Genomic DNA, 23,513 nt, shown 5'->3' with positions numbered 1-23,513 from the left:
CCATCTGGAATTAAGACCATGATTTCTCATTTAAATTCTCACTGGTCTTTATTTAGTATTCATTATGATATGTAACTTTAAGTGTTGTCGCTATTCCATCAGCTCACAGTACACGTTGATGGCAGTCTACTGCAGCAGTGGCCCATTTTCACAATGTTTACGCAGTGAATAACTTTGACCTTCATCTTTGACCTTCACATGGAGGTTTAATCCTGTCAGTGATGTGACCCCACATCAAAATCCATTATCACTCCTGTGGCGGGGGAGAATTCTGAATTATTACTTTATTGGCTACCGCCTGTGATGCCTTTACCACTCTTCTTCAGGTCATAAGGGTAAAGTGACAGAAGCATGTGAACAGTCATCATCCTTTCTGCTCTCATTGTGACGAGGACCACACAACAAAGGCCGACATCTGTAACACCAATTTGCCACGATGCTCCGAACCCAGGAAAAAAAAGAGACTTAAACACTATGAAGACAGGCCGCAACTTTCTTGGGATATTATGCCACTGCTAGAGTAATCCTATTAGCACTCTTCAAATTGTTGTTCAGTCACTGGATTTACTACTTTGCCCTTGAAAAAAATCATTCTCCTCCAAAACAGAACCTCCCAGATACAGGTCTTCCATTGTGTGATTTAAAACACACAGACATATATCATCATGCCTATCAACTCATTCAGCCACAAATAATGGAGAAATCTTCTTCTGAGGAAGCTTTTAGGTCGACCTCTTCCTCTCAACAACAAGCTGACTCCTGCCATTTATTATATTTGTCGGGGGCTTCTCCTCATTATTGCTCATGTAGGTGTCACAGACCAACACAGATGATCCCGATCTGCAGACTGTGTCTACAACATTTAGTTTGGAACTCTTTGATCCAGTTAACTGTTGGTAGGGTTGCATGATATGTTGATATACATCATCTGATGATAGATGAGTGTTTGGAGTTCTATGGTTTGTTTTCGTTGGAATGCAAAGAACAGTCTGTACAGCCCTATTTTCCATCAATTATGTGAAGCATGTATGGTCCTACACATGGCACGGATGCAGGCAGGGAATTTGAATAAAGCTAGCATGAACAAACAAAAACGAAGGGGAGTGAATGTGCCACAGAACGTAGTAAACATGAACATGAGGAAGACAGAAAGAGCTTCTACCCAAAGAGGAGAACTTCTGTTGCATGGATGTGGAGTGGATATAAACCCTAGGACACAGACCATAAAACTGTAGATTGCAATTGACCGGTCCCCAAAACACCAATAACCTCTTTCACTGCTGATGCAATAAACATCAAACTGTATGGTGAGAGGCACTAAAGAACAGTGGAGCGGTTCAAAACAAAACCCTGATTCAGATGTTACAGGAAGCTTTTGTCAAAAAAATAAATATTACAACTAGTTCTTCCATGCAGCATGGAACTATTCAAACCAATTTCATATTTTATGTTGCAACTTTATACTTAAAATAATATATATTTATTTGTATATATATTTTTACCCCATAATGACAAAGGAATTTCAGAAATGGAAAATCTGAAATATCACTGGTCCAATCTTATATATATAAATATAAATCTATATCTTCAGTATAATGGAATAAGAGTGCCGTTACTGGTCAGTGAAGTTTTAAGCAGACCTCAAGAAGCTGAATCAACTGTAATTAAGATATTAGTTGAATGGAAAGTAAATGTTAAATCACATCTAAGCGTAATCAGCGTTTAAGTATAAGCATTAAAATAAGTAATGTGAACAGTTTGTTAAACTGGGTTTTGCATTAAATGTGTCCGAGATTAAAACAGACTGAGACACCATGATGTCAAGTGGACTCTTTGTCCCACAGTCCAGACTGGGTCAGTCATACAAGAGAAACCACCATACTCCTATCCCACGGCGCAGATCCCATTTCATCAAGATGAATAAAATTCAATCACTAACATCTTCTTCAAAGGCAGCGCGTGTTGTATTTCTCTGGTCTCGGTGCCTTCACAGTACCCACATGTGCTGTGCTGAGAATCTCTCAATTCATCACCACAGTTTCTTTGGCAATCAGAGGCTGCAGAGAAGCACAGGGTTATCCAGGCAAGTGCTGCGGAAAATCGATCGGGCCACTGAACCGTGGAGGCCTGCCTCTGCCTCTGCCTCGCTGTGAGCCCGGGGAATAGACCGGAGTGATTCGAGATAAAACCTCAGAGCAGAAGACAAACTGCATTAAGACTGTGTTGCTCAAAAGACCACAGAAGAGTCAGTGAAGTTGTCCGCTTTGTGCTCCGTATTAAGAATTCCCTCAATGCTCACTTGCTCGCAACTTTTCAAAGTTTAAGTGAGTGACAGGGGAAAAATAAGGAAGTGGTAATAGAGCAGGTTTTATATGGTTGAGACCGATCCACAGGGTGGAGGGTGGAAGTAACTAACATCCACTTTACAGAAACAAAAACAGCAGCAAATCCTCAAACTATTCAGCTTTTTAGATACAAATAATTATCGAAAAATGTTCTGTCAATCAACTTAATGACTAATTGATGAATTTCCCACTAAATATAAGTAAACATTGCACAGCCAGACGAGGGGGCGGCTACTCTGGATAACACAGCACACTGTACACAGAGAGGCATGAGGAAAGACTTGTTGGTTTGATTCACACTTAAATTCCTTGCCACTCGTGTCAATTTAAGGCAAAATGGCCTCTTATGATCCATAATACATTTTCATTTTGCCTCATGACCCAATGTGTAATGTTTAATAAATCCCCATCTCAGTCGGTTTTCATTTCTGAGGAGATCAAGTGGTTGGCTGGACTTCTGGGCTTAAAAGAAAGTTCAGGCTTTCAGGGGAACAAGTGCAAACTGTGATAAATCAGTTCAGTAAAATTAAAAAAATTATATTTTAACAACTACACTTGTTCTGTTATTCGGGAAAAAAACACACTTAGCTCTGCTGCCTTGGAGAACAAACCTGGTATATAGAGCTGGCTTCTAATAGCAGTCATTTTTGTCAGGGACCTCGTACAACAAAAAATATTCTGCTTGCACCATGTACCAGATTTAGCTACCAGTTTATTCCCATATGCAGCCCCTGGGCAGGTAGAATGATTCACTTTTCTGTTTCCATTGCAGTGACAAAGTGACGATGCTGAGAAGAAAGCATTTATAAAGACACGTTAATTCCCAATTCTAGAGCAGCAGAAGAGTGAAAAGATAAAAAAAAACTGACTAAGAATCTATCTTTTAATCTAAAAGGACAAAAAAGGGCAAAATCCCAGTTTTGCTGTCAAAACTCTTCCACATGTTGAAACTACACTCTTTGTCTTTGTGAATGAAAGTAGGCTCACATGGAGTGTCCTTGGTTTTGTCTCCGCTCGTAAGAAATAATCAGAGGACGTCCTCTTGCTATAAAAAACAAGTTAATTCAGGACGGGTCTAAATCTCTCAGGTGGCTGTTGATACCAACACAACAGTTCCATTAAAGTAAAATTAAGTGCCACAAAGACGGTGCCTCAGCAGAAATATACAGCGAAGCCTGTCACATTAACATAAAGCATGCCCTTCAGAAATTATTATACTTCCTAATCTCAGGAACGCTCAAATGCAGCAGAGCACAAATGACCTGTCCAGTGTGATGCATGGATGTTTTTTTGTTTTTTTTCCACCCACTGAAGAATTCCAGCTTCCCCTGTCCTCCCCTCTCTTTCTCTTTATTTCTTGCGCTCCTCCTTCTTCACCTCTTGTGGAAGAACGGTGAGGTAGGAAAAGGCAAATGAAGGTCAACAAACACACAATCCTGCAGTTATCAAAAGTGTATTAACATGCAGACGTTCGTTCTCTTACACTTCAAAGAGGAAAACCAGAGCACATCAGCCCCTCCTTCTCTGACCTCACCCTTCTGCACCATCCAGGGAGAGGATGGAAAACACACCAAGAACAATATAATGACACAGAGCTTCATCTCCAGCCTGTTATCAAACTACTACCATGAGGAGACCCTCCCTATGACATGTGCTTGCACTGCAAATTCTGTAAGTGAGATATCATTCCGCAGATGTGATTTATTCTAGGGAGTGATTGGATTATCTAATGCTGTATATATATATATATTTTTTTTTTAATTAAATTAAATTTTTATTATATGAAACACACTGGAGAAAACATCACTAGGATTTTATTACTTTAGATTTCTTCCAATAGATTCTTTTAACCTAAATCTTAAACACTGAATCTTTAAGATGTGGCGATTCTGACCTTAGGCACATTATGTAGAAATATATACATATTAATTGTATTATAACGTCCTTTTCCAGTTATCACAACATTTTTCAACATCAGCATTTGACAGTTAATAACTGTTTTACAATACAGCCCTGAGTGTCAACAAGATGGTAAAATAGAAAGGAGTTATAACTTTTGCAAAATTAGAAAGAAAACATCCAAAATGGCATATGATAGTATCGTACATTAAACTACTGGGTTTTTTAAACTGGAATAATCAGGATTTGCTCTGTAACATATAACCGGGAATATGAAAGGAATATTCTATTTGCAGTTTATGTAAACACCACAATCAAAATAATGTCTTATTCTGCATAAGGTCAATATTTGGTGTATTAGTGTCCACGTAAACATAGTCAATGATATATTTTTATAGACAAGTGGAAACAGCTACTACAGGGAAAGTCAATAGGTTATTAAAGTAATTAAAGTTATTATTAAAGTAATACGATTTATCAGTTGGTGAACGCAAATATGTTGTGTAAGCGAAACACTCAATGTAAAAAAATCATTAACCTCGTGGTGGCAGGGGATCATCAAAGTCAGAGTCGTCTTCTGGGGACCATGAATGTATGTGTAAAATGACATGACAGAAACAAAAGCCAAGTATACTGATGAGGAAGACAAGTTTTGTTATCTAGAAACAACAGCCCCAATTTTATTTAAAGCCATTTGATCTGTTGATTGATTTGTTGGACATCCTGACTCCTTTTCAGAAATTGAAAGTAAAAAAGCAAACGTGAACATTGCTTAAAACCTTGGCATTCGATTTAGCTGTTTTGCTCGTCAAAGCCCATATCGGAATTGTTTTTTCACTTAAATTTGGTAGGGTATGTTTACAGTGCGGTGCCGATGGTCAGGGTAAGGATGTGGAGACCGCTGGATCGATTGGAATGATCTAGCACAGAGACAATTATAAAGACCAGTGAAAGGGAAAATAGACTCCCTGTCATCCTGCTGATTGCTGTTATCGCCTGCCAGACCACTCACTTGTGACCAGCCCACCCCAATCAATGCCCAGCGGAGAAAATCCGGACCCCCCCCCCCCCCCCCAGAGAGTAACCCTTTATGTTTTTGCACCATTCATAAATAGTTTGAAATTCATGTTCTATTTGTTTCACACCAGTGTTTAGAACATGCTAAAATATTGGTAGAATCTTGGATGCAGCCACTGGCTGATGGCTGATGGTGGTAAAAATGCTAAGCTAATGACATCAATACCCTATTCATATCTAGGAAACATGAATATTGAAAGAAAATACTTACAGTAGTACTTTCAAACAAATGGATTGGTACGAGTGATATAGAGACATCTCAGGGTTACACACCAAAACGGGCAGAAAGTTAGGCAAAAGTTTTTTCTGCTCTAATATTTATTGCCAATGGTTGTTGTGGCCCGAGAGGATCAAACCGATTTAATATGAGCATTTAATTACCTGCAATACATATTCCCACATGCTCCCTCAACTTCTCACTCTCTCTATTTTTTTTTTATTAGCTAAAGTTTGATGAACTACCTGAACCCTCCTGGCAGCCTCCATTTAACTGGGGTACATTTAACAAACAGAAACTGAAAACAATGTTTCAGAAATTGAAAGATTTTGATTTGCATTTTTTTTTTATTTGAGTGGGTCGAGTACTATCTCTACAAATCAGATAGCTTGTTGTGTCTTGAACCTGTTGCTGTTTGTTTGTTGTACGGGATATTAAGTCAAAGTTTTATTTAAAAAAACGTGGATACAAACATCATGTCACACCTCAAAGAGATGGATATGGACTAAACAATATAATGTATTTTTTTTTAATTAAAAAGGATTTATCCTTTAGTCTGCACACAGCAGTTAAACTGTATGTTCTTTTCATTTGCATGGGTTTGAAAGAAATCCATCCGCCCTCGATGTGGGAGATTCTCTGAAGTCTGTTCTCAGCGTTTACTTTTTAATGTGTACTGAATGAAACTACTAGTCAGTAAAATAAGAGTCCTATCAAAAGACAATGGACATTTTATCCTGTGTCCATTTGAAATTATCTAAACTGATTAGAAGGGACATAATGGATGACATACAGCAGACATGAATAACAACAAACAATTTTGGTGCGAATAAATTTGTTTCCATTAGATTATCTTTGCTTTTGCAGGTAGCAGATTTGGATAAGGGTGCATCTCTTATAGACAAACAAATGTACTACACACTACTGCATTGACAGAGAGGGCTCTAGTGTAAATCCAAATAAACAGAGATGCTGACCAAGTCTTTTCACCAACATTAAGAGAATTCCTGCAACTAATATATGTGCACTGATGTAAACACTGCATCCACAGTTAGTCTGGACGTGCTAAATGGGACATCTGCAGACGCAACTGTTTCTACTAAGCTACTTCAACCACTGTCTGCAGGGTGGTGGTTTACCTGCGTCATCATCATCACTACACAGACTGTCCTCACTGACTAGGTCAGGTACTGCACAAACTTTATGGTTCTTTTTCCCAGTGCACACAGTGCTTGCTTCCCGCCTGCCTCAGTATTTTTAATTGAATTTAATTGAATTCAGTCATATCAATCAACTGGGCTGTAAATCTCGATCGGCGATACCTCTTTCCCACTGCATATCCATGATTGATCCTCCCATTCACTTTCTGTTCAGAAAGACCAACACAAAAAATAATAAACGATTCCATTCAGGTCCCACGTGACTGTGCCCAACACAAAGCTGAGTTCACCCTGCTGTATTTCCTGTGCTGCGTTCACATCCATATTTCAGCGGGTGCTGGGCTGACCTGGGAGGTCGTTTACTCTCTTATTGCACCACTTCATCTTTTGTCAACCTCCTCATCATAAGCTCTGCGACAGACTTATGATGGATGAAAGCTCCAGCTCCAAGAGGTGTCCACCTCAGGTGGATCATGTTGCATGCATTATTAACAGAGGACAAGGTCAGCCACACTGACCAGAGTCGCACACGAGATTCAATGTATTTCTCATATCATTCATTGCAGTTAGGTGGTTATTTTTTGAGACCGCAACTAACTCAAAAACTTTTGGTGCTTCTATGGAAGGTCAAGTTCCTTTTAAGGGAGCATTTCTGTCTGCAGTGCATCTCGGTTTTCTACCTCAAACATAAGAATCGTTCCTGCTCTATACGTCCCACAACATCAGCATTAAAGTACAACTTTTGTTCACACTTAGTGGGCAGTGACTAAACCACAGACAGTGTCCTCTGGTAAAGAAATCCCCCCTATAGATCGTCTAAGTATTACAATGCTTACTTACATTTAGTGGTTAGGTGACCTTTCATGGCTTAAGTGCTTAATTTAATAATATCTTTCTTCTAACACTGTATCATCATGATTCATCAAGGCAGAATGTGTGTAAAATCACTGCAGTGAACGTGACCGTGCCATCAGGAGCACAGAGCGCACAAGAGATCACTCTCAAAAACATAGAAAAACAATTCACTTTCAAACTTCTACTTCCAGATAATATCCGAGGGTGGAGGTTAGGATCCACTGATGTGTGAGGTAATCGGTCCTATGGCTCTAAATGTATAAATACTGTGGTGACATTAGCGTGATGCTGCATGATGGGTGCACGCGAACGGAAGGATGAGGAGGAAACGAGGGTTCAGTGTTGACTGATCAGCTGATATAGCTTCTATAGATCTGTGATCTTTGTGCTGAACTGAGTCCAGTATTAGATCGACTGACAGAACTGAACCGGTAGAAACACAAGCAAATAAAATAATTCTGTTCAATTTTATAGATTGGGGACAACATTTAATTGTTTGGATTATTAAAAATATGGACAGGTGATTCAACAAGTTCCCTCACAGTGTGAAGCCATTGAACCTTTTTTTATTTCAAGCTCCATTATCTCTCTGTCGTCCTCACTCTCACTCTATGTATTAACAGCAGCAGCGGTGGATCAGTGTATTTTCTTTATTAGTGACATCACTGCTCTCCCAGAAGGTTGCTCGTCAATGTCAGTGTCAGAAAGTTTTGCTTCCTCTTCTCATTGACTCACCGGAGAAAGTCATTTGTCAGCAGGATCATTTAATATTCATGAGGTGCTTTGCACTGACCATTTATAGTTGAATGTGGGCGTGTAGAGGGCGGGATATGAGGCAGCCAGTACGAACGTTTCTAGGTGGACTGTGATTTATAGCGTGAACATTGCGTTCAGGTGGGTGTTTTATAAATCACAGGGTTTTTTTCTGTACGTACACTTTTAGTAGGAATCTTACGCACTGTTTTAAAAATGAGGCCCCAGTTCCCTACAGCTATACCACAGCCAACAGCCATTCACTCTGCACTGTACTGACCTGCCTGCTTCCCTGCTCTGTCTGCCTCTCTCCACCAGATAAACGCATGTTAACCCAGCCGGAGTATCTGTGTCTGCCTCTGGGTCCACTATAAAAACCTCAACGTAACATCATCTTCACTGCATTAACAACCTTTGGTATTTTACACTTTGAATTTACAAAAGTTCAAAATGTTCAAATTGTCAATTGTCTTCATGTGACTACTTGCGGCAGGTTGCTGCAGGTTTATCAGATCTGTATCCACCTGCTGCTCCTGGAATGATATGACCACTGAGACTTAACCGTACTGTCAAACAGCTCAAGGGGAAAAAGAAAGTTGAACAACAAACCAACCACTTCTTCTGCTGACATCAAGAGAGCACGAGGTGACCTTTTCTATTTTCCTGGCTGTTGAACAGACTGTCTTTTCCCCAGCCTCTTTAAATATCCTGCATTCATCTGAAGTGAGATCATTGACCCAGCAATGGGCCTGTTAATGAGACATTTATTGGTATAGTTAATCAAATAACCCAGGATGGTGTTAGTTTACTGAAGAGGCTGAGACACAGCGCTGCTTTTCCGATGCATCTCGGAACACTGTTACTGTTGCTGTCAAGGTCGAATGCTCAACAGCTGAAAGCTGATATTTACAACGCTGTGGCCTTAGTGGAAATACAGTCCACTGTTCAGGAAGTGGATGTGAAGCCAAAATGAGAGAACTTGAAACACTTTAAAAACTGAAAACTATTTCTCTTCTGCAGTCTATAGGAAGTTTTGGAAGGATTGATACATGCCTTGTGGCACGCACGCACACACACACGCACACAGACAGACCCACTTAGATCTCCCTTTGAAACAGGCAGCTGTCTGTCTGTTGACACAGGGTTTCATCATTGCTGTGGCCCAGATGGCGTGTGTGTATGTGTGTGAGTATACAGGGTGTGTGTGTGTGTGCGTGTGTGTGTCTTCTCTTGTAGAACCTTGGGCCAAGAAAAAGTTGATCTCCAAGTCAACTTACAGAAACGTGACCGCTCTGCGATGACTGTGATAGTTTCATCCCAACCACTCAAAGCCTTCACGTACAGTGATGACCTATTGGGAGTTAAGCCGAGGGCTAATCATGTGTTCCAAGAAATCGAACTTTACAGAAAAAAAGAAACCAAAAATCGACTTTGTGACTTTCTTTAAAAGTTGCACACTTGTAGTCATCTAATTCAAACCAGATGTCAACTTGTTTGCATCAACAAAGTAGTCCTCCAACCCCTTCGATGACCCATTCGAGCACCTCTTGAAACGGTGCCCCATTGGCACCAGGTCTACCTGACCTTTGTTGTCATGGTTACAGTAATACAACAATAAATAACAGAAAAGTCGCTGCTTGGTTCGGTTTAGGCACAAAAACAACATGGTCAGGTTTAGGGTTGGGGTTAACTTGTGGTTTGGGTTAAAGTAAGATTTCCCTTAATGTTAGAGCACCTTTGTTGTCATAGTAACTTTAACCTTTCAACCTTTTGTGTACTTTGTGGCTACATCATCTAACATATTTATATTATATTTAATATGGCAACAAGAGGTCGGCTAACAGTAAAACATACGTACAGGTCCTAAAAAGCTGCTTGCATAGAAGACCTACAGGTTTGTCCTTTACAGAGGACAGTGTTGGTCTGATACTGAACAGGCTATATCATAGTTCTCTTAACAAAATGTCAGATTAGATGAGAGGTAAAACTTCTCACAACTACCTTTACAAACATCACTTTTACTGTATTCCTGCATGCATACATGTTATTTGTACAAGTGTGGCCGTCCCTTTTTTTGTTATCTCTTAATGTGCACCAACAACCAACTCGCCCAGTCACCACTTCCTCATGGGAAGAGAGGAAGACATACAGCTGCTTCAGGTGTAAGTGTGTCTGAGATGCTGGTGACCTGGGGACCTGCAGGTCTAGGGGACTATATGAGATCAGGGGCTCAGAGCTGAATCTTGAGCCGTCTAGATGAACCACAGCTTTAAAAAAGAAAAACACTTTTTTTCTTATACTACAAACTCTACCACAAAATTTTCAACCTAAAATCCCAACTCTACTACAGGTTGAAAAAAAAAGCATAAATAAAAAGAAACGTATACATGCATTATGGGGCTTCCTTGGGTTTCAGATGAAATAAGGTGCAAGTCCTCAGCTGTGTCACTCTGCAATAACTGTAATTGTCACTATAATGCTTTTTATATTGGAAGAATACACACCACAGTCTGGACTCAGTTTTATCAACCAACATGCAAACAGCCCTTATTGCCTAACATTACTTGTGTGATGCTTAAAAATGTCCAGTTATTCTTTGTGCTCATTCAGCTATTATGATACGTTTTTAGGACTTCAGTTTGTGGTGCTATTGTATTTATGCATAATCACAATATACAATAAAATGTGTTCTATTATAATTATGTTTTCTTTTGTCCAGACTCTTTATTTTCTCAATTGTTATGTGGGCCAAAATATAGCACTTGGCACAGGTCCACTGTCAGTCAGTCTGCACAGCACAGTGCACAATGCAGAGACAGGCCACATGAGGAGGAAACTAAACAACACCATCCCATCTCTTTTTGTCAGTTGTGCTGATGTGGCTTTATGGTGATTTTCCAATGTTCAGCACATTTTTAAATGACATGGGGACAGAGATGTGAGAGCAGAACAAGCAGAGTTTTTTAACATAACTTCAATCATGTTTCTGCACATGCAACATGATACTGAGAAAGTATCAGTATACTCTGTGTATGAAAGCCCATGTTTCCAGTTTAAAATGGTAAATGGTCTGTATTTATGTAGCATTGATGACCACATGCTTCAAAGTACAGTTTTGTTATTCACACACACATTCATACAGTCTGTGGGCAGAACTTTTTTCTATGAGGGGCCATTCAGGCTTCAGTATCTTGCCAAAGGACACTTCGGCATGCAGATGGGGAAGACTGGGATCAAGCCACCGACCTTCTGGTTGGAGGACGACCACTCTACCCCTCAGCCACAGCCGCCAGTTTAAAGATCACATCAATGTTAATGTAAATATTACCAGTCTAGAAGATTCAAATGAAATAGTCTAAATAAATAAAAAACACTGTCACCCCGAATACACAACTACTGTATGTAGAGCTCCAGGAATCTTTTTTTAACAAGGGGTCCCCTCCTCAAAGGATAGAACATGTCCAGTTAATCAATCAATCTATCTGACTGTATTAACATTGCCAGCAATATACAGACTATTGACCTTATTCTGAATAAAACTTTATTTTGATTGGATCCTTACGTGAGTTGCTAATGGAATATTCCATTCATATTCTCCTTGACATGTCACAGAGCACAGTCAAATTATGTCCACATTTTGTCCTACTACTTGTTAACAGTTAGACCCAGGGCATGTGTCCTCAAGCAGTTAGTAAATGCTGCAAATGTCAATGTCACAAAATGCTTTGAAAACTCCAATATAATATTATAATCCAAGTAACATGCACACATGTCTGCATAATCCAACTGAAGCCAAAATAATCCACCTGTCTTAATTCTATTATTGCTTTTTCTGAGTATGACCTTATTTGAGTTAAGATGAAATGCTGTTTACATGGCAGCGTCTTAATCAGACTTTGGTCTTAATTAGTCAATCACGACAGCAGATGGATTGGATTGGTGTCACAGACACTATCCAATCCATCAAAATGCTGCTAAAGTTCAATCTGATGTACTACGACCGCGACCACGCTTCTGGCTCTGCCAAAAGAAACATCGAGAAAACGGAAAGCAGGAGTCGAGATTCAGGTGCAGATAGAGTAACTGTTACAGATATTCTTTCATGAGTCACAGGTTAATATTCATGTTCAGATCCCATTTGGCTGCTGCTGAGCCTGAAAACTAACATGTAAATGTTACACACAGTAGCTGCTTCCAAAGCCTCCAAACACCCAGTTGCTTTGTATGTTTTTGTGTTGACAGGGAAGTGTGTGTCTGCCTGCATGTTTGCTTTTTAAGAGTTGTGTGTTTGTGTGAGTTTGTGTGTGTGTACGTGTATTTGTATGAGTTTGTGTGTGCGTTCATCAGATGTTGGTACTGCACTTTGGCGTGACTCCATTTGGTTAATGCTGCTGTTGTTGTTATAAAGAGGAAATGACAAGAGCTCTCACAATCATGAGAGTCTACTTTGTAATGTCCTCGGAATCCAACTCAAACTGAGGAGTGTAGGTGTGGACATGAATGCACAATGACACCGCTCCTGCAGGAAGAAATAAATAAAACGAACAGAGCAGCTACACAAGCAGCAGTTAAAGACGCTTCAAGGAACTCCTTCATAACAAACTCTCTCCCCAGACACTTGGATTGTTTCCTTACTTCTTCTATCGTCTCCCTTACACACACTCACAGACACACACTCACTCGATCAAATAGAAAGCTTTAAGGAAACCAGAGACTGCAACGTTTCCTGCCATTTTTAATTATATATATTATAGTATTGAAATGTTTTTATTTTCCTCCTATCACCCAGTTATGTTTGGCCACAGAGGTTTCACATTATGTTTTAATTTTGCCATTTGCCCATTGTCTGATGACAGTATTGCAACTAATCTAGGGACTAAGTGGAATCTCTTTTTATTGTTTGTCTCATTTGGACTCATCTTTCTCATATATTATATTTGGGGATTTACAGGATATTGTTGTGTCTGGCATGTAAAGGACACTGGCAACCTCTGTGTTAGTATTTGTAATATACTTTACAGTTTGCAGCTCCAGGCACAGTAAGCAGGGGCCTGAAAGAAAATATTACAGGGCCCCCAGTTGTGCAGAACCCTGGTTGAATAAATACCCTGATTGAATAAATATGAATAATGAATAAAGTTTCAGCATGAGTAAGGCTCTGAATGATAATAACAAGAACAATAATAATAATGGTCGAGCTGACCTGACACTCATAACTACCTATTAATTCCTCAAACGTGTGTCTGTATGTAGACTTGACTTCAGAGATGAAGTGTGTGTTTTAAATTGCCTGAAAAAATGCAGTGCCAATTTTGGTGCAATATAGGCATGAGATATGTTTAATATTTATAATAATGTAATAAACAGGCGACCAACGCCCTGGAGCAGTCATTGGAAGCAGGGCTGAGTGCCTTAAGTCTCCAGACGTTGATTAAATCTTCTCCTACATCCTTGAATAACTACAGCAGTGGGGTTAGGGTTAGTGGGTCAAAGTGTCAAATCGTCATTGCAGACAAACCACGTGAGATGAACGCAAAGCACCATAGACTAAAGAATAATTCTGAAGTTGACACACACACGCACAAACAGGGTAGGCCACAGAAGAACATCGAGTTGTAGACACGTTAAATGCAAAGTGAGTTTTTGTCCTGTTGAATGTGTGCATGCTGGAGCGGTTGTGTGGTCTGTGTGCCTCTGCATCTGTAGCTATACTCATGGGTGCGGTGTCATCAACTCAGTCACGCGTGGCACTACTTACGATCGTTGCACTGTGTGCCGGTGTAGGAGGTCATGGAGCAGTCACAGGTGTAGTTCTCCCACTGCTGGATACAAATGCCCATGTTGGCACAGGAGTCCTCCTGACAGGTGGTGCTGGGACCTGTGGAAGTCCAGCCATCGACCACAACCACACAACACAAACACACACAGATCTGGGTGTAACACTTGACAAATGAACCGGAGGGTGAACTATAATAAGTGCATCAACTCAGAGACGCTGTGTTAGAACTCTTACTAGCTCTCGTTTTGCCCCCGCCAACCAACTCTAACATGTTCTCATTCAAAAACAAGATAAAACATAACTTTAGTGCTTTGACCTAGTGACTGTGAGATGAGCATGGATTTGCAAAAAATGGTTTTAAGCCAAAAATATGAATGTGTTCAAAGCTACGCATCTTGTTGTTGCTGGTTGTGTCTAATTATACAAACAGTTTTGACTCTAATTAAAGCACTAATTTGAATAAAGTGTCAGGGTTTTTTCTCTTTTGTTTTTTTCTCTCCTACCATCCATTTGTCATTTATGAACAAAATGGGTCTTCGCACTGGATTTGTTCTCCAGTCGGATTCATCTTTTCATCTCTGCTTTAAAACTCTCGTTCAAATGCTTGTGCAGCTGAGTGGGTCATATGAGATTACGATGACAAATATAATGTTTCCAACTATTATCTCGGCTAAAATTTCACAGTGTGGCACAAAATGAAACAAGTAAGGCAGGACTGTGGAGATTATTGTTATACTGTTGTTGTAATTATTTCTTATTGTGAATATTGTGTTGATAGTTTTACATTTTTAATATAATTTTATTATAAATCATTTAATGTTGTTTTACTTCTCTGTTATATATACTATAACATATCACAGTGACACTTTCAACCTAAAGTGTAATATATAATATATATATATATGTAAATGATACAAAATGAGGAATTTACCCTCTTAATCGTTGCTTACACATTATTGTACATAGATCAATCTACCTGGCTCATCTAATTTAAATCAGGTGAATGTGTGAAGTAGAGACTTACCTGGTGAAATGATGCAAGCTGCTATGTGAAAGGAGCTGTGATCTGATGATGAGTTGGAGGAAGGAATGGAGTTGCAGAAATTACAGTGACTTAAAATGTTGGAATATCTGCGTCATTAATGGCAACTCGTATTTCTGGGGATTGAATTCAGTGATCTGAATTAGGATGTCATGCAAAGATGGAGCAGCAGGGCAGCATCACCATCTAGTGGTGAAAGTAGTGTATTGCCACAACCTGAGCTGCCAACTCAATAATCAATAATGGGCTTTGATAGGACGAAACGTAAATAAGTTCAAACTGATGAAAGTTCTGTCATGAAATAAAGGCAGTGCATGGCAATACAGGTTCAATGAACAATCAACTGATCATGATACACAGTGGAAAAAAAGACACGCAAAAAAAAGCAAAGGGACACATGAGACATTAGAATGCCATGGACAACAACAAACTGATTGATGAAATTTTATTTTGAAAAATAAATCAATCAACCATTTCTGTCTTGTAGTACATACAGTAGAGAGAAGGACATTGTTATCAACCCCATTCAGATTGTCACAGCGAGGACGACATACAGTAGATAAAATATTATCTTCTGCTCTGATTAAAATGAAATGTCAGCACAGTAATCTGTGTAACATGGGGCTCTTTATGTTATTGATAAAACAAAATGAATAGCATACAATAGAGTCAATGCCCAACTGAATGATATGGCAGACATAAGAACAAAAAAACACAACGACACAAAAAATGACTTCCATGCGAACAAGAGCAGGTTGTGGAAGCTGAACCAGAACCTTCAAAATGATGACAGAAAAAAAAAATGCATGACTCTCGCAGGAGGAGGTGACTCAACAGGGACACCTGCTGATCACAAGGAATGTTTCACCAGCCCGTTTTGATAAAGTTTCATAAAATGCATGCAATGCAACGACTGGGAATTTGGCAAGTGTTGCTTTGAGAACAAACGGTTTGGTCTGAAGTTCAGGTATGGACTGATACAGACTTCTAATGCGGCTGTGATGCACTGGCTATTTTCACAGCCGCCATTTTGAGAGGAAAAAGTACGTTAACGCAGGTGTTACTAATTAGGACTCCCTAATAAAACGAAACCTTCATTGATGTGATCAGTAACGCCCGTGTTTACCTACGGTTTCATGTCAAAATGGCTGCTGTGAGATAGGTCTCTTCATAGACTTTATACATTTTGCTTTATACATATATATTTATATATAGAGTGACTGGCTCAAATCTTTGTGCACCTGTACAAAGATAAACCCAAACCCCAAAGAGCGATAGCTTAGCATAAGTAAGCACAGCTTTCTGTCTGACAATGTCTTCCCCATTCTCTTGATCCATTTCACCTTTACTGTACTTTTCTGTCAATAAAGGGGAGAAGCCCAAAATATCTCTAAAAATGTAGTGCAACTGTTAACATCTAAAGATTCAAGATTTGAATATTTTATACAAAAATGATCCAATATTTCAAAGTCATCACTGACAGGTGTCATTTGGCCAGAAAATCTTGCATGAATTTATTTGCCGGCTCAATGATTCTGAAAATGAACTTCAGCGCTACCCAGCTGTGAAAGCATTAGTATAGATGTTTTTATGTTAGATGTTTGTTAGTATTTATTTGTAATTTGTATGTGTTTTATTCTATTTTCTATATTCTATTTTATTGTATCTGGAACCTGAGTCTGAATAATAAACATTAAAATAGTCAAAATTCAAAACAAATCTTATGCCAACATTATCACGGTAAACTATATATGCAGTAACCATTGCTAAGGGGGCAGGGCTTAGTGAAGAGTCAGGTACATATGCCATAGATTTGCCATAATATGATTTTTAGTGCAAAAGTGCAAAATCTTGCTCTTAATGTTTATATATCTCTGTACAATCAATTGAATTCACATATGTTTGTATCAACACACCTGAACCAGCCACTTGTCAGAAGCTCTGCAGTAGCTTCTGAAATGATAATATTAATTGGAGGATCTAAACATTCACAAAATTCTGAAAAAAAAGGGACAAAACTTTACAAAGCATGAGAAATAAAAATGAAGCACCTGGCAGTATTTAATGTTACTACACTGGCAAAAACTGCTCTGTTGTTTGAGTGTGACGGCACTGGCAGCAGGCGACCAATGTGGCCGATAACGTATGGAGGTGTGGGTGAGGAGGTATTTGATATTTGGCCTGACTCTAACAGTGGGTAAGTGAAGCAACAAGCACAGTTAATAGGAGGGAGGGACTTCCGTATGGATGCAGGGCTATGGAGCTACTGTTTGCATTGAGCAAGAAGAAAGGGCTGCCGGAGCTGGAGTTGCCGTTTGTGTAGTAGTAGTCTAAATCGGGCTGGGATTTGAGGGACGGTGTACCTTCGCATCCACGCTCAATCTGCCCGCTGCGGAACAAGGCGTCACTGAGGAGGTCCGGCAGGCGACCGTTGAGGTCCACTGATGCCAAACAGCCCTGGAAGCCTTCTCTGGAGGCCACAAGTTTGGGCAGGTTGCCGTACATGCCCGGACCCAGTCCTGCGATGAACAGATCACCTGTGGCAAAAGACAGAGTACAGAGATATCTTATATCAATATGTCACTGTTATAGATTCTCTCTGTAAGTGGCAATATCTTACAGATCTGTGCAGTTTTTTACAAAATACATTTGAATGAATTGTGAATTGTAAATAATTTGTGAATATTAATCATCAAATGTTGAAAGTTACACAGTTAAATGTAAGACAACTGCAGAACAGCATAATTGGGATTTACGTATATTAACAACATATCAACATTATTATGTTCATAGAAAACAAACCTTTTGCAATAACTTTGCTGCTACAGTTAAGTTGCATGTAATATTTTTTCAAGAGGCTCTTTTCCTACTCAAACAAGAAGAAAATATAGAATGACTTAAAATATAAGAATATAGTATATATTATAAAATGAGAAAAAAATGCATGCAAGTATTTTAGCAATAAAACAACTTTAACCAATGTGGTCAAATGCAAACCGTGCATAAAGTGAGATATAAACAGATAAATGGTTTAATGGCCTCTGATACCTTTCAGGTCCAGGTTCTTGGCCCCATTGATGCTCTGACTCGTGGCTGTAGCGTCTACTTTCAGTGTGTGGGTGTTGCTGTTGTCTCGGGTGATGGCCACATTGTGCCACTGGTTGTCGTTCAGTGCCCTCTCACTCTTGCCCTTGATGAGGTTCGGCCCATTTCCGAGGTCAAAGACATAGTGGATGTATCTGCGAAACAGAAAAGTCGTTGAGCTGTTTGAAACCGTCCAGCCTTCTAACTTCTTACTTGTGATGTTCATAAACCAGAAGCCCTGGAAGTGTGTTTGATCCTATGGGAGGCACTGGCCACATGTGATTTTACATCATATTAACTTTTCAGTTAAATAAACAGAGAACACTTGCATGACTAAGCTCAAGCTCATTGATCATCGTTATTGCACTCTTAGAATAGCGCACCTAAAAACATCATCCATTTATTATTATTATTATTATTCATTTTCTTGACCACATGAGGGCAGCAGAAATAAGTTGTGAACACGAATATCACCTTGAAGGTTAATGTGAACTTATTTACTCATCCAGCAGTTACAGAGCAACATAATCATTCACTTGGAGTTTTTCTGTCCACAAGATGAATGTAAGTCCAATATTCACACTCTATTCCAACTGCTTTTATTCTTCCTAATGTGTTTACTGGGGCTTGAATAACAGGGGTGGGCTGGAAAGCTGAGCGGAACCTATTTAAAAAAAAAACTCTGTTAAGTTGATGGTAGCTGCTGCTTCATTTTTAGGTTTTCTCTAACTTCATTACTATGAAAGATCCCTTTCATATTTTCAAAGTTATTTTGCTTTAAAATGATCACTTCATACATTATTATAAAAATACTGGTGATAGATGTGTTAAGTCAATAAACAGATTAGGTTACATCAAGTCTTTCAAAATTTCAACAAACAAAAGTTCAATTAAACTTACCCCTTAACCAGTTCTACAGCGATAAAATCATTGCCATCTCCAGAGTTGAAAATGATGAAGCCGTCTGGCGAGGTTGTTTTGAACTGGAAGAAGAGATGCATGGATGTGTAGGCCTGCAGCGTGGCCAGGCTCAGGTAGCTGCTCTTGGATTTGAAAGTGACAGGGTCAGCAATAATGGAACGAACCCCAAACCGGGCGTTGAGCTCGCAATAATCGATGTCACCATTCTTGCATAGGTCGATGTAGAGCATGCCGTTAAATCTGAGGAAAGGAAAGGAACTGGTTTAAAATTACTGTCCTATGTATAAGGTTCTAAACATCTTGGTTATGGATAATAGAAAGTAAATAAATGTTTGGATAAGGACCCTTTGGTAATAGCTCTCCACAGAGTGTTTGAGCCATTTGGGGCCAGAAGAGCTCCACATAAAGTTAGCAAACACACTCCCTAAAGCATCATATCTTTTAAATTTTATGTTTGATAAATGTTTAAACATTTGACTTTACATATTCAGGAGACATAGTGCAACATTAGCATTCATCTTGTATGAATGCTAATTCATTATTAACTCTGCACTCCGGTTTCCCCATTAACTGAGAAAACACTGTCTACTCAATAAATGTGTCTGTGTATACAATCACCCAAAAGAGGCTAAATAATTCTGATAATATGTGTGGCAGTTCTCAGTGGATGTGTTCGCTTGCCATCTGATTGCAAACATAATCATTATTTGTGAAACTGAAGACCGTACCTGAGGCTCTGCAGGTGACCAATGAAGCTGGACGGGATGCTGGAAACAAATCTGCGCTCTGTCATGATGCCCGTTTCAATGTTGTGGAACTCCAGACGAGTGTGGTCGCCCACCATTTGGCCTGGAGACGGGGAGGGTGAAGGGGATGGGTTGAAAAGAAAGACAAAAAAACGAAAAGAAAAGAGAACACTGTCTGACACTAACACAAAAGGGCTGATTCAAGGAAAAGATTACATCGGCAGCATTAGATGGATGCAAACTGTCACTAATGGCTACATTCAGAGCCCGACCGATATGGAGTTTGGGGACTGATGCTGATACCTACTTACCTATCTATCTATCTATCTATCTATCTATCTATCTATCTATCTATCTATCTATCTATCTATCTATCTATCTATCTATCTATCTATCTATCTATCTACCTGTTTGTCTGTCTGCCTCTCTCTCTCTCTCTCTCTATCTATCTATCCATCTATCTATCATCTGTCTATCTATCTATCTACCTGTTTGTCTGTCTGTCTCTCTCTCTCTCTCTATCTATCTATCCATCTATCTATCATCTGTCTATCTATCTATCTCCCTGTTTGTCTGTCTCTCTCTCTCTCTCTCTATCTATCTATCTATCTATCCATCTATCTATCATCTGTCTATCTATCTATCTACCTGTTTGTCTGTCTGTCTGTCTCTCTCTCTCTCTCTCTCTATCTATCTATCTACCTATCTACCCACCTACCTACCTGTCTGTCCATCTCTCTATCTATCTATTGATGTGTGTGTTTGTGCGCATGAAAAAAAATGGCTACAGGATTTGTAAGATGTTTTTGACAAAATCCAAGGCTTGGTATTCTATAGTTTAACCATAAGCATTTTATAAACATAAATAAATAAATTCAATTCAGAAAAAAACATTTAAAATGTAAAATTTAAACATAAATGACCATCTTTTTTCCTTATTCATTTTTTCTTATTTTTCATATAGGTATATTTGGACAAACATAAACTGTATCTGTGAAGATTCTCAGTCATTCACGACATGGTAACTTCAGGAGTTGAACAAGTTTATGTAGGCAACTAGACTTTCTTGCCCGGTTGCCTATGTACACTTGCACAAGTCCTGAAGATACCCATGTGTCTGTGAAATTCACAAATCGGTCAGGCTCCAGTTAAATGTCTACATGCTGTCTTTGTAGCAGTTACTGTAAGTCTCTATGGTAACACACCACAGCATGATATAATACTTCTGAGAAAGAAAAAAATAAGTACATTTCGTCAAGCATGATCCGAGTTGATGTAGGTAAGTACCTTCTGCTACATCATCGTCAACCGTTAGCTTGTAGGTTTTGCCGCGACGCACCACACGCACTGTATGCCATTCATTATCATTGAGCTTTTGCCCGGCATACAGGGTCTCCGGTCCCTTGCCTGAGAACAATGGTCAATCACAAAGTTAAAGACACAGGACATGAGGCTAAAACCAAACCTTTGTTTCTTCACCAGTCAGCCTGGAATCATTGCCAGAATTGAAACACCCAGCTTTTTTGCTTTTCACACTAGTTTTCTAATTCTTACGCCTTTAGGAAACAAAGGTTTGGTTTAGTCAGTGAAATATACAGTTAAAATATACAAACTACTTGACACCCATGACATAATGTCATTCTCATAAAATACTCCTGACCACTATGTTGCAGAAAAGAGTCATGGCTCGTTAATAGTTTGACAGGAATAGTAGGAAAAATTACATTTACTCAAGACTTCTAGGATTTCTCTTCATGTTACTTTCATTCCTTCCATATCTTTTTTTTCTCTTTTCATAGCCACTCAGACACATGCTCAATTTATAAGTCTTTTAATCTTTGCATGCCCCACATGTTTTTGATCTATCTTTTAATCTTACTTTAGAAGAGAGAAATAAAAATGTGTAGATTGTTTAAAGAGCCCTGAGGTGAGATACTAGCAGCTTCTCCAAACTAAATAACCATTTTTCAGTGTGTTTTAAAATCCTGATTGATTTCGAAAAACTTCTCACTGATGTCATTTTTAGTGTTTTCTAATGAGAATTTCAGTTGTCGGGGGGACATTGTTTGTTGAGCGTTTCAAATCCATTATAGATAACCGTTTAATTATTAATTGGGGCCAATGATACAGCCAGTTTAAGGTCACCAAATTCAACACAGTATTACAAACCTGATTGTATTGCCTGTTAAATATTGCCACTAATAACTGCAGATAATCTGTTATGATTCTAATGTGAGTCTTTCCAATTTTTTTCCACTTGTCTCTGAATGTAATCCGTAATTAAAGTTTTGCAGAAACATCAATGCAGATTTTCTAATAGTTGGCCACAACTGTGTGGGATTCTTTGCTTTGATTGTAGGCACCACACAGCAACAGGGACAATTTAGAGAAGTGATGTGCAGATTTCTGCACAGATAAAACAGCACTGTTGACTCAAATCTCCTGACCTTTTCTCTACAAAAGTGACATATAACTACTTTAGGATTGTAAATGTATCCAATCAAAATGTTTGGGATTAATTAGCCATTCTCAGGAGGAGCCCTGAGCTCCATAAGAGCTTTTTACTTCCATTTAGGTTCTTTATGATTCCTTCACCGAGGTTTCTTTGTTTCACTGCATGCACTGCATCTTACATAAGAATCCTCCACTGCAGTATAGTCTCAGAATCACAGAGTGCCCTTGAAATTTCTGTAGATGGGGTTCATATTATAAACTGAACTGTGCAATCTCTTGATCTCTTCTACTCAAGATCCACGAGGATGCATTGATTGTAGGTACATTTCTAGTGGTAAAACAAACTTAATTTTTCTTATATATCAACTGGAAGTTTCAGCCTCTTAATCTGTAATTACTGATTATTTATTATTTTAGATTAAAATAACTGATATAGAAGCAAATATCTAAAAAGCAATCCCTAATTATTTATCGCTGCTGCACAACTATAGCACTGTATACAATGTAAGGTTGTAAAAGCAGCGACTGTAACCTGATATGAATTTATCTGACAAAACCATTTTCAGAGTCCAAGTTAAACAGTCCTCTCTGATGTAACCTGTGTTTCATTTAAAGGTTCAGTGTGTAGAATTCAGTGACATCTAGTGGTGAGGTTGCATGTTGCAGTTGAATACAACTCACCTCACCCTCTCCTTCCAAACATGACAGACAACCTGAGGCCGCCTTCAGTTTTAGTTTGTGTTTAGTTTGTCTAGTCTGAGCCACTGTAAAAAATACATGGCAGCCTCCATAGAGAGGACCCTCTCCTAATGTACATATTTAGTATTTCATTATAAAGGGCCGATCCTAGGATAGAGAAAACCGCATTTTGTACTATTTAGATGAGACAAACCAGTGTAAACATCACTAGGATTTTTTTATATTCAATTTCTGCAACTAGATCTATTTCACCTCAATCTTTCACACTGGACCTTTAAAAGTAAAAAAAATAATTTTGATCAGTCTTTGGCCTGAGAATATAATTTCATATCATATCTTAATCACCCAGTGTTTCAGCTCTTACACAATTAGGTTTACCTTGGGTTTCTACACTGTATGACATTCTTACATTACTGCATGCGACACATAAAGTACACTGATTTTAACATGGACATTCAAATTGTATATATCAAATTGTCAGC

General features: G+C 38.9%; 1 protein-coding gene across 13 annotated transcripts in view; it reads right to left on the bottom strand.

The window, feature by feature from the left end:
- nrxn3a (neurexin 3a) overlaps nucleotides 1-23,513 on the bottom strand; it is a 173,048-nt gene that overhangs the window by 36,273 nt on the left and 113,262 nt on the right. For all 13 annotated transcript variants that reach the window (XR_011244839.1, XM_069536473.1, XM_069536475.1 and 10 more), the window contains 6 exons: nucleotides 21,166-21,285; nucleotides 19,861-19,981; nucleotides 19,112-19,372; nucleotides 18,176-18,366; nucleotides 17,491-17,664; nucleotides 14,065-14,184 (listed from right to left, as the gene is read on the bottom strand). Coding sequence is in view for 12 of the 13 variants with exons in the window: in XM_069536473.1 (XP_069392574.1) it covers nucleotides 14,065-14,184; nucleotides 17,491-17,664; nucleotides 18,176-18,366; nucleotides 19,112-19,372; nucleotides 19,861-19,981; nucleotides 21,166-21,285 (987 nt within the window). In the remaining variant the exon portion in view is untranslated. The remainder of the gene's footprint in view (nucleotides 1-14,064; nucleotides 14,185-17,490; nucleotides 17,665-18,175; nucleotides 18,367-19,111; nucleotides 19,373-19,860; nucleotides 19,982-21,165; nucleotides 21,286-23,513) is intronic.

Source organism: Paralichthys olivaceus, chromosome 12, assembly GCF_024713975.1.
Source record: "Paralichthys olivaceus isolate ysfri-2021 chromosome 12, ASM2471397v2, whole genome shotgun sequence".
Classification (NCBI taxonomy): Eukaryota; Metazoa; Chordata; class Actinopteri; order Pleuronectiformes; family Paralichthyidae; genus Paralichthys; species Paralichthys olivaceus.
The sequence above is the reverse complement of the archived record's forward strand: the minus strand, read 5'-3'. Positions and strand labels throughout refer to the sequence as shown.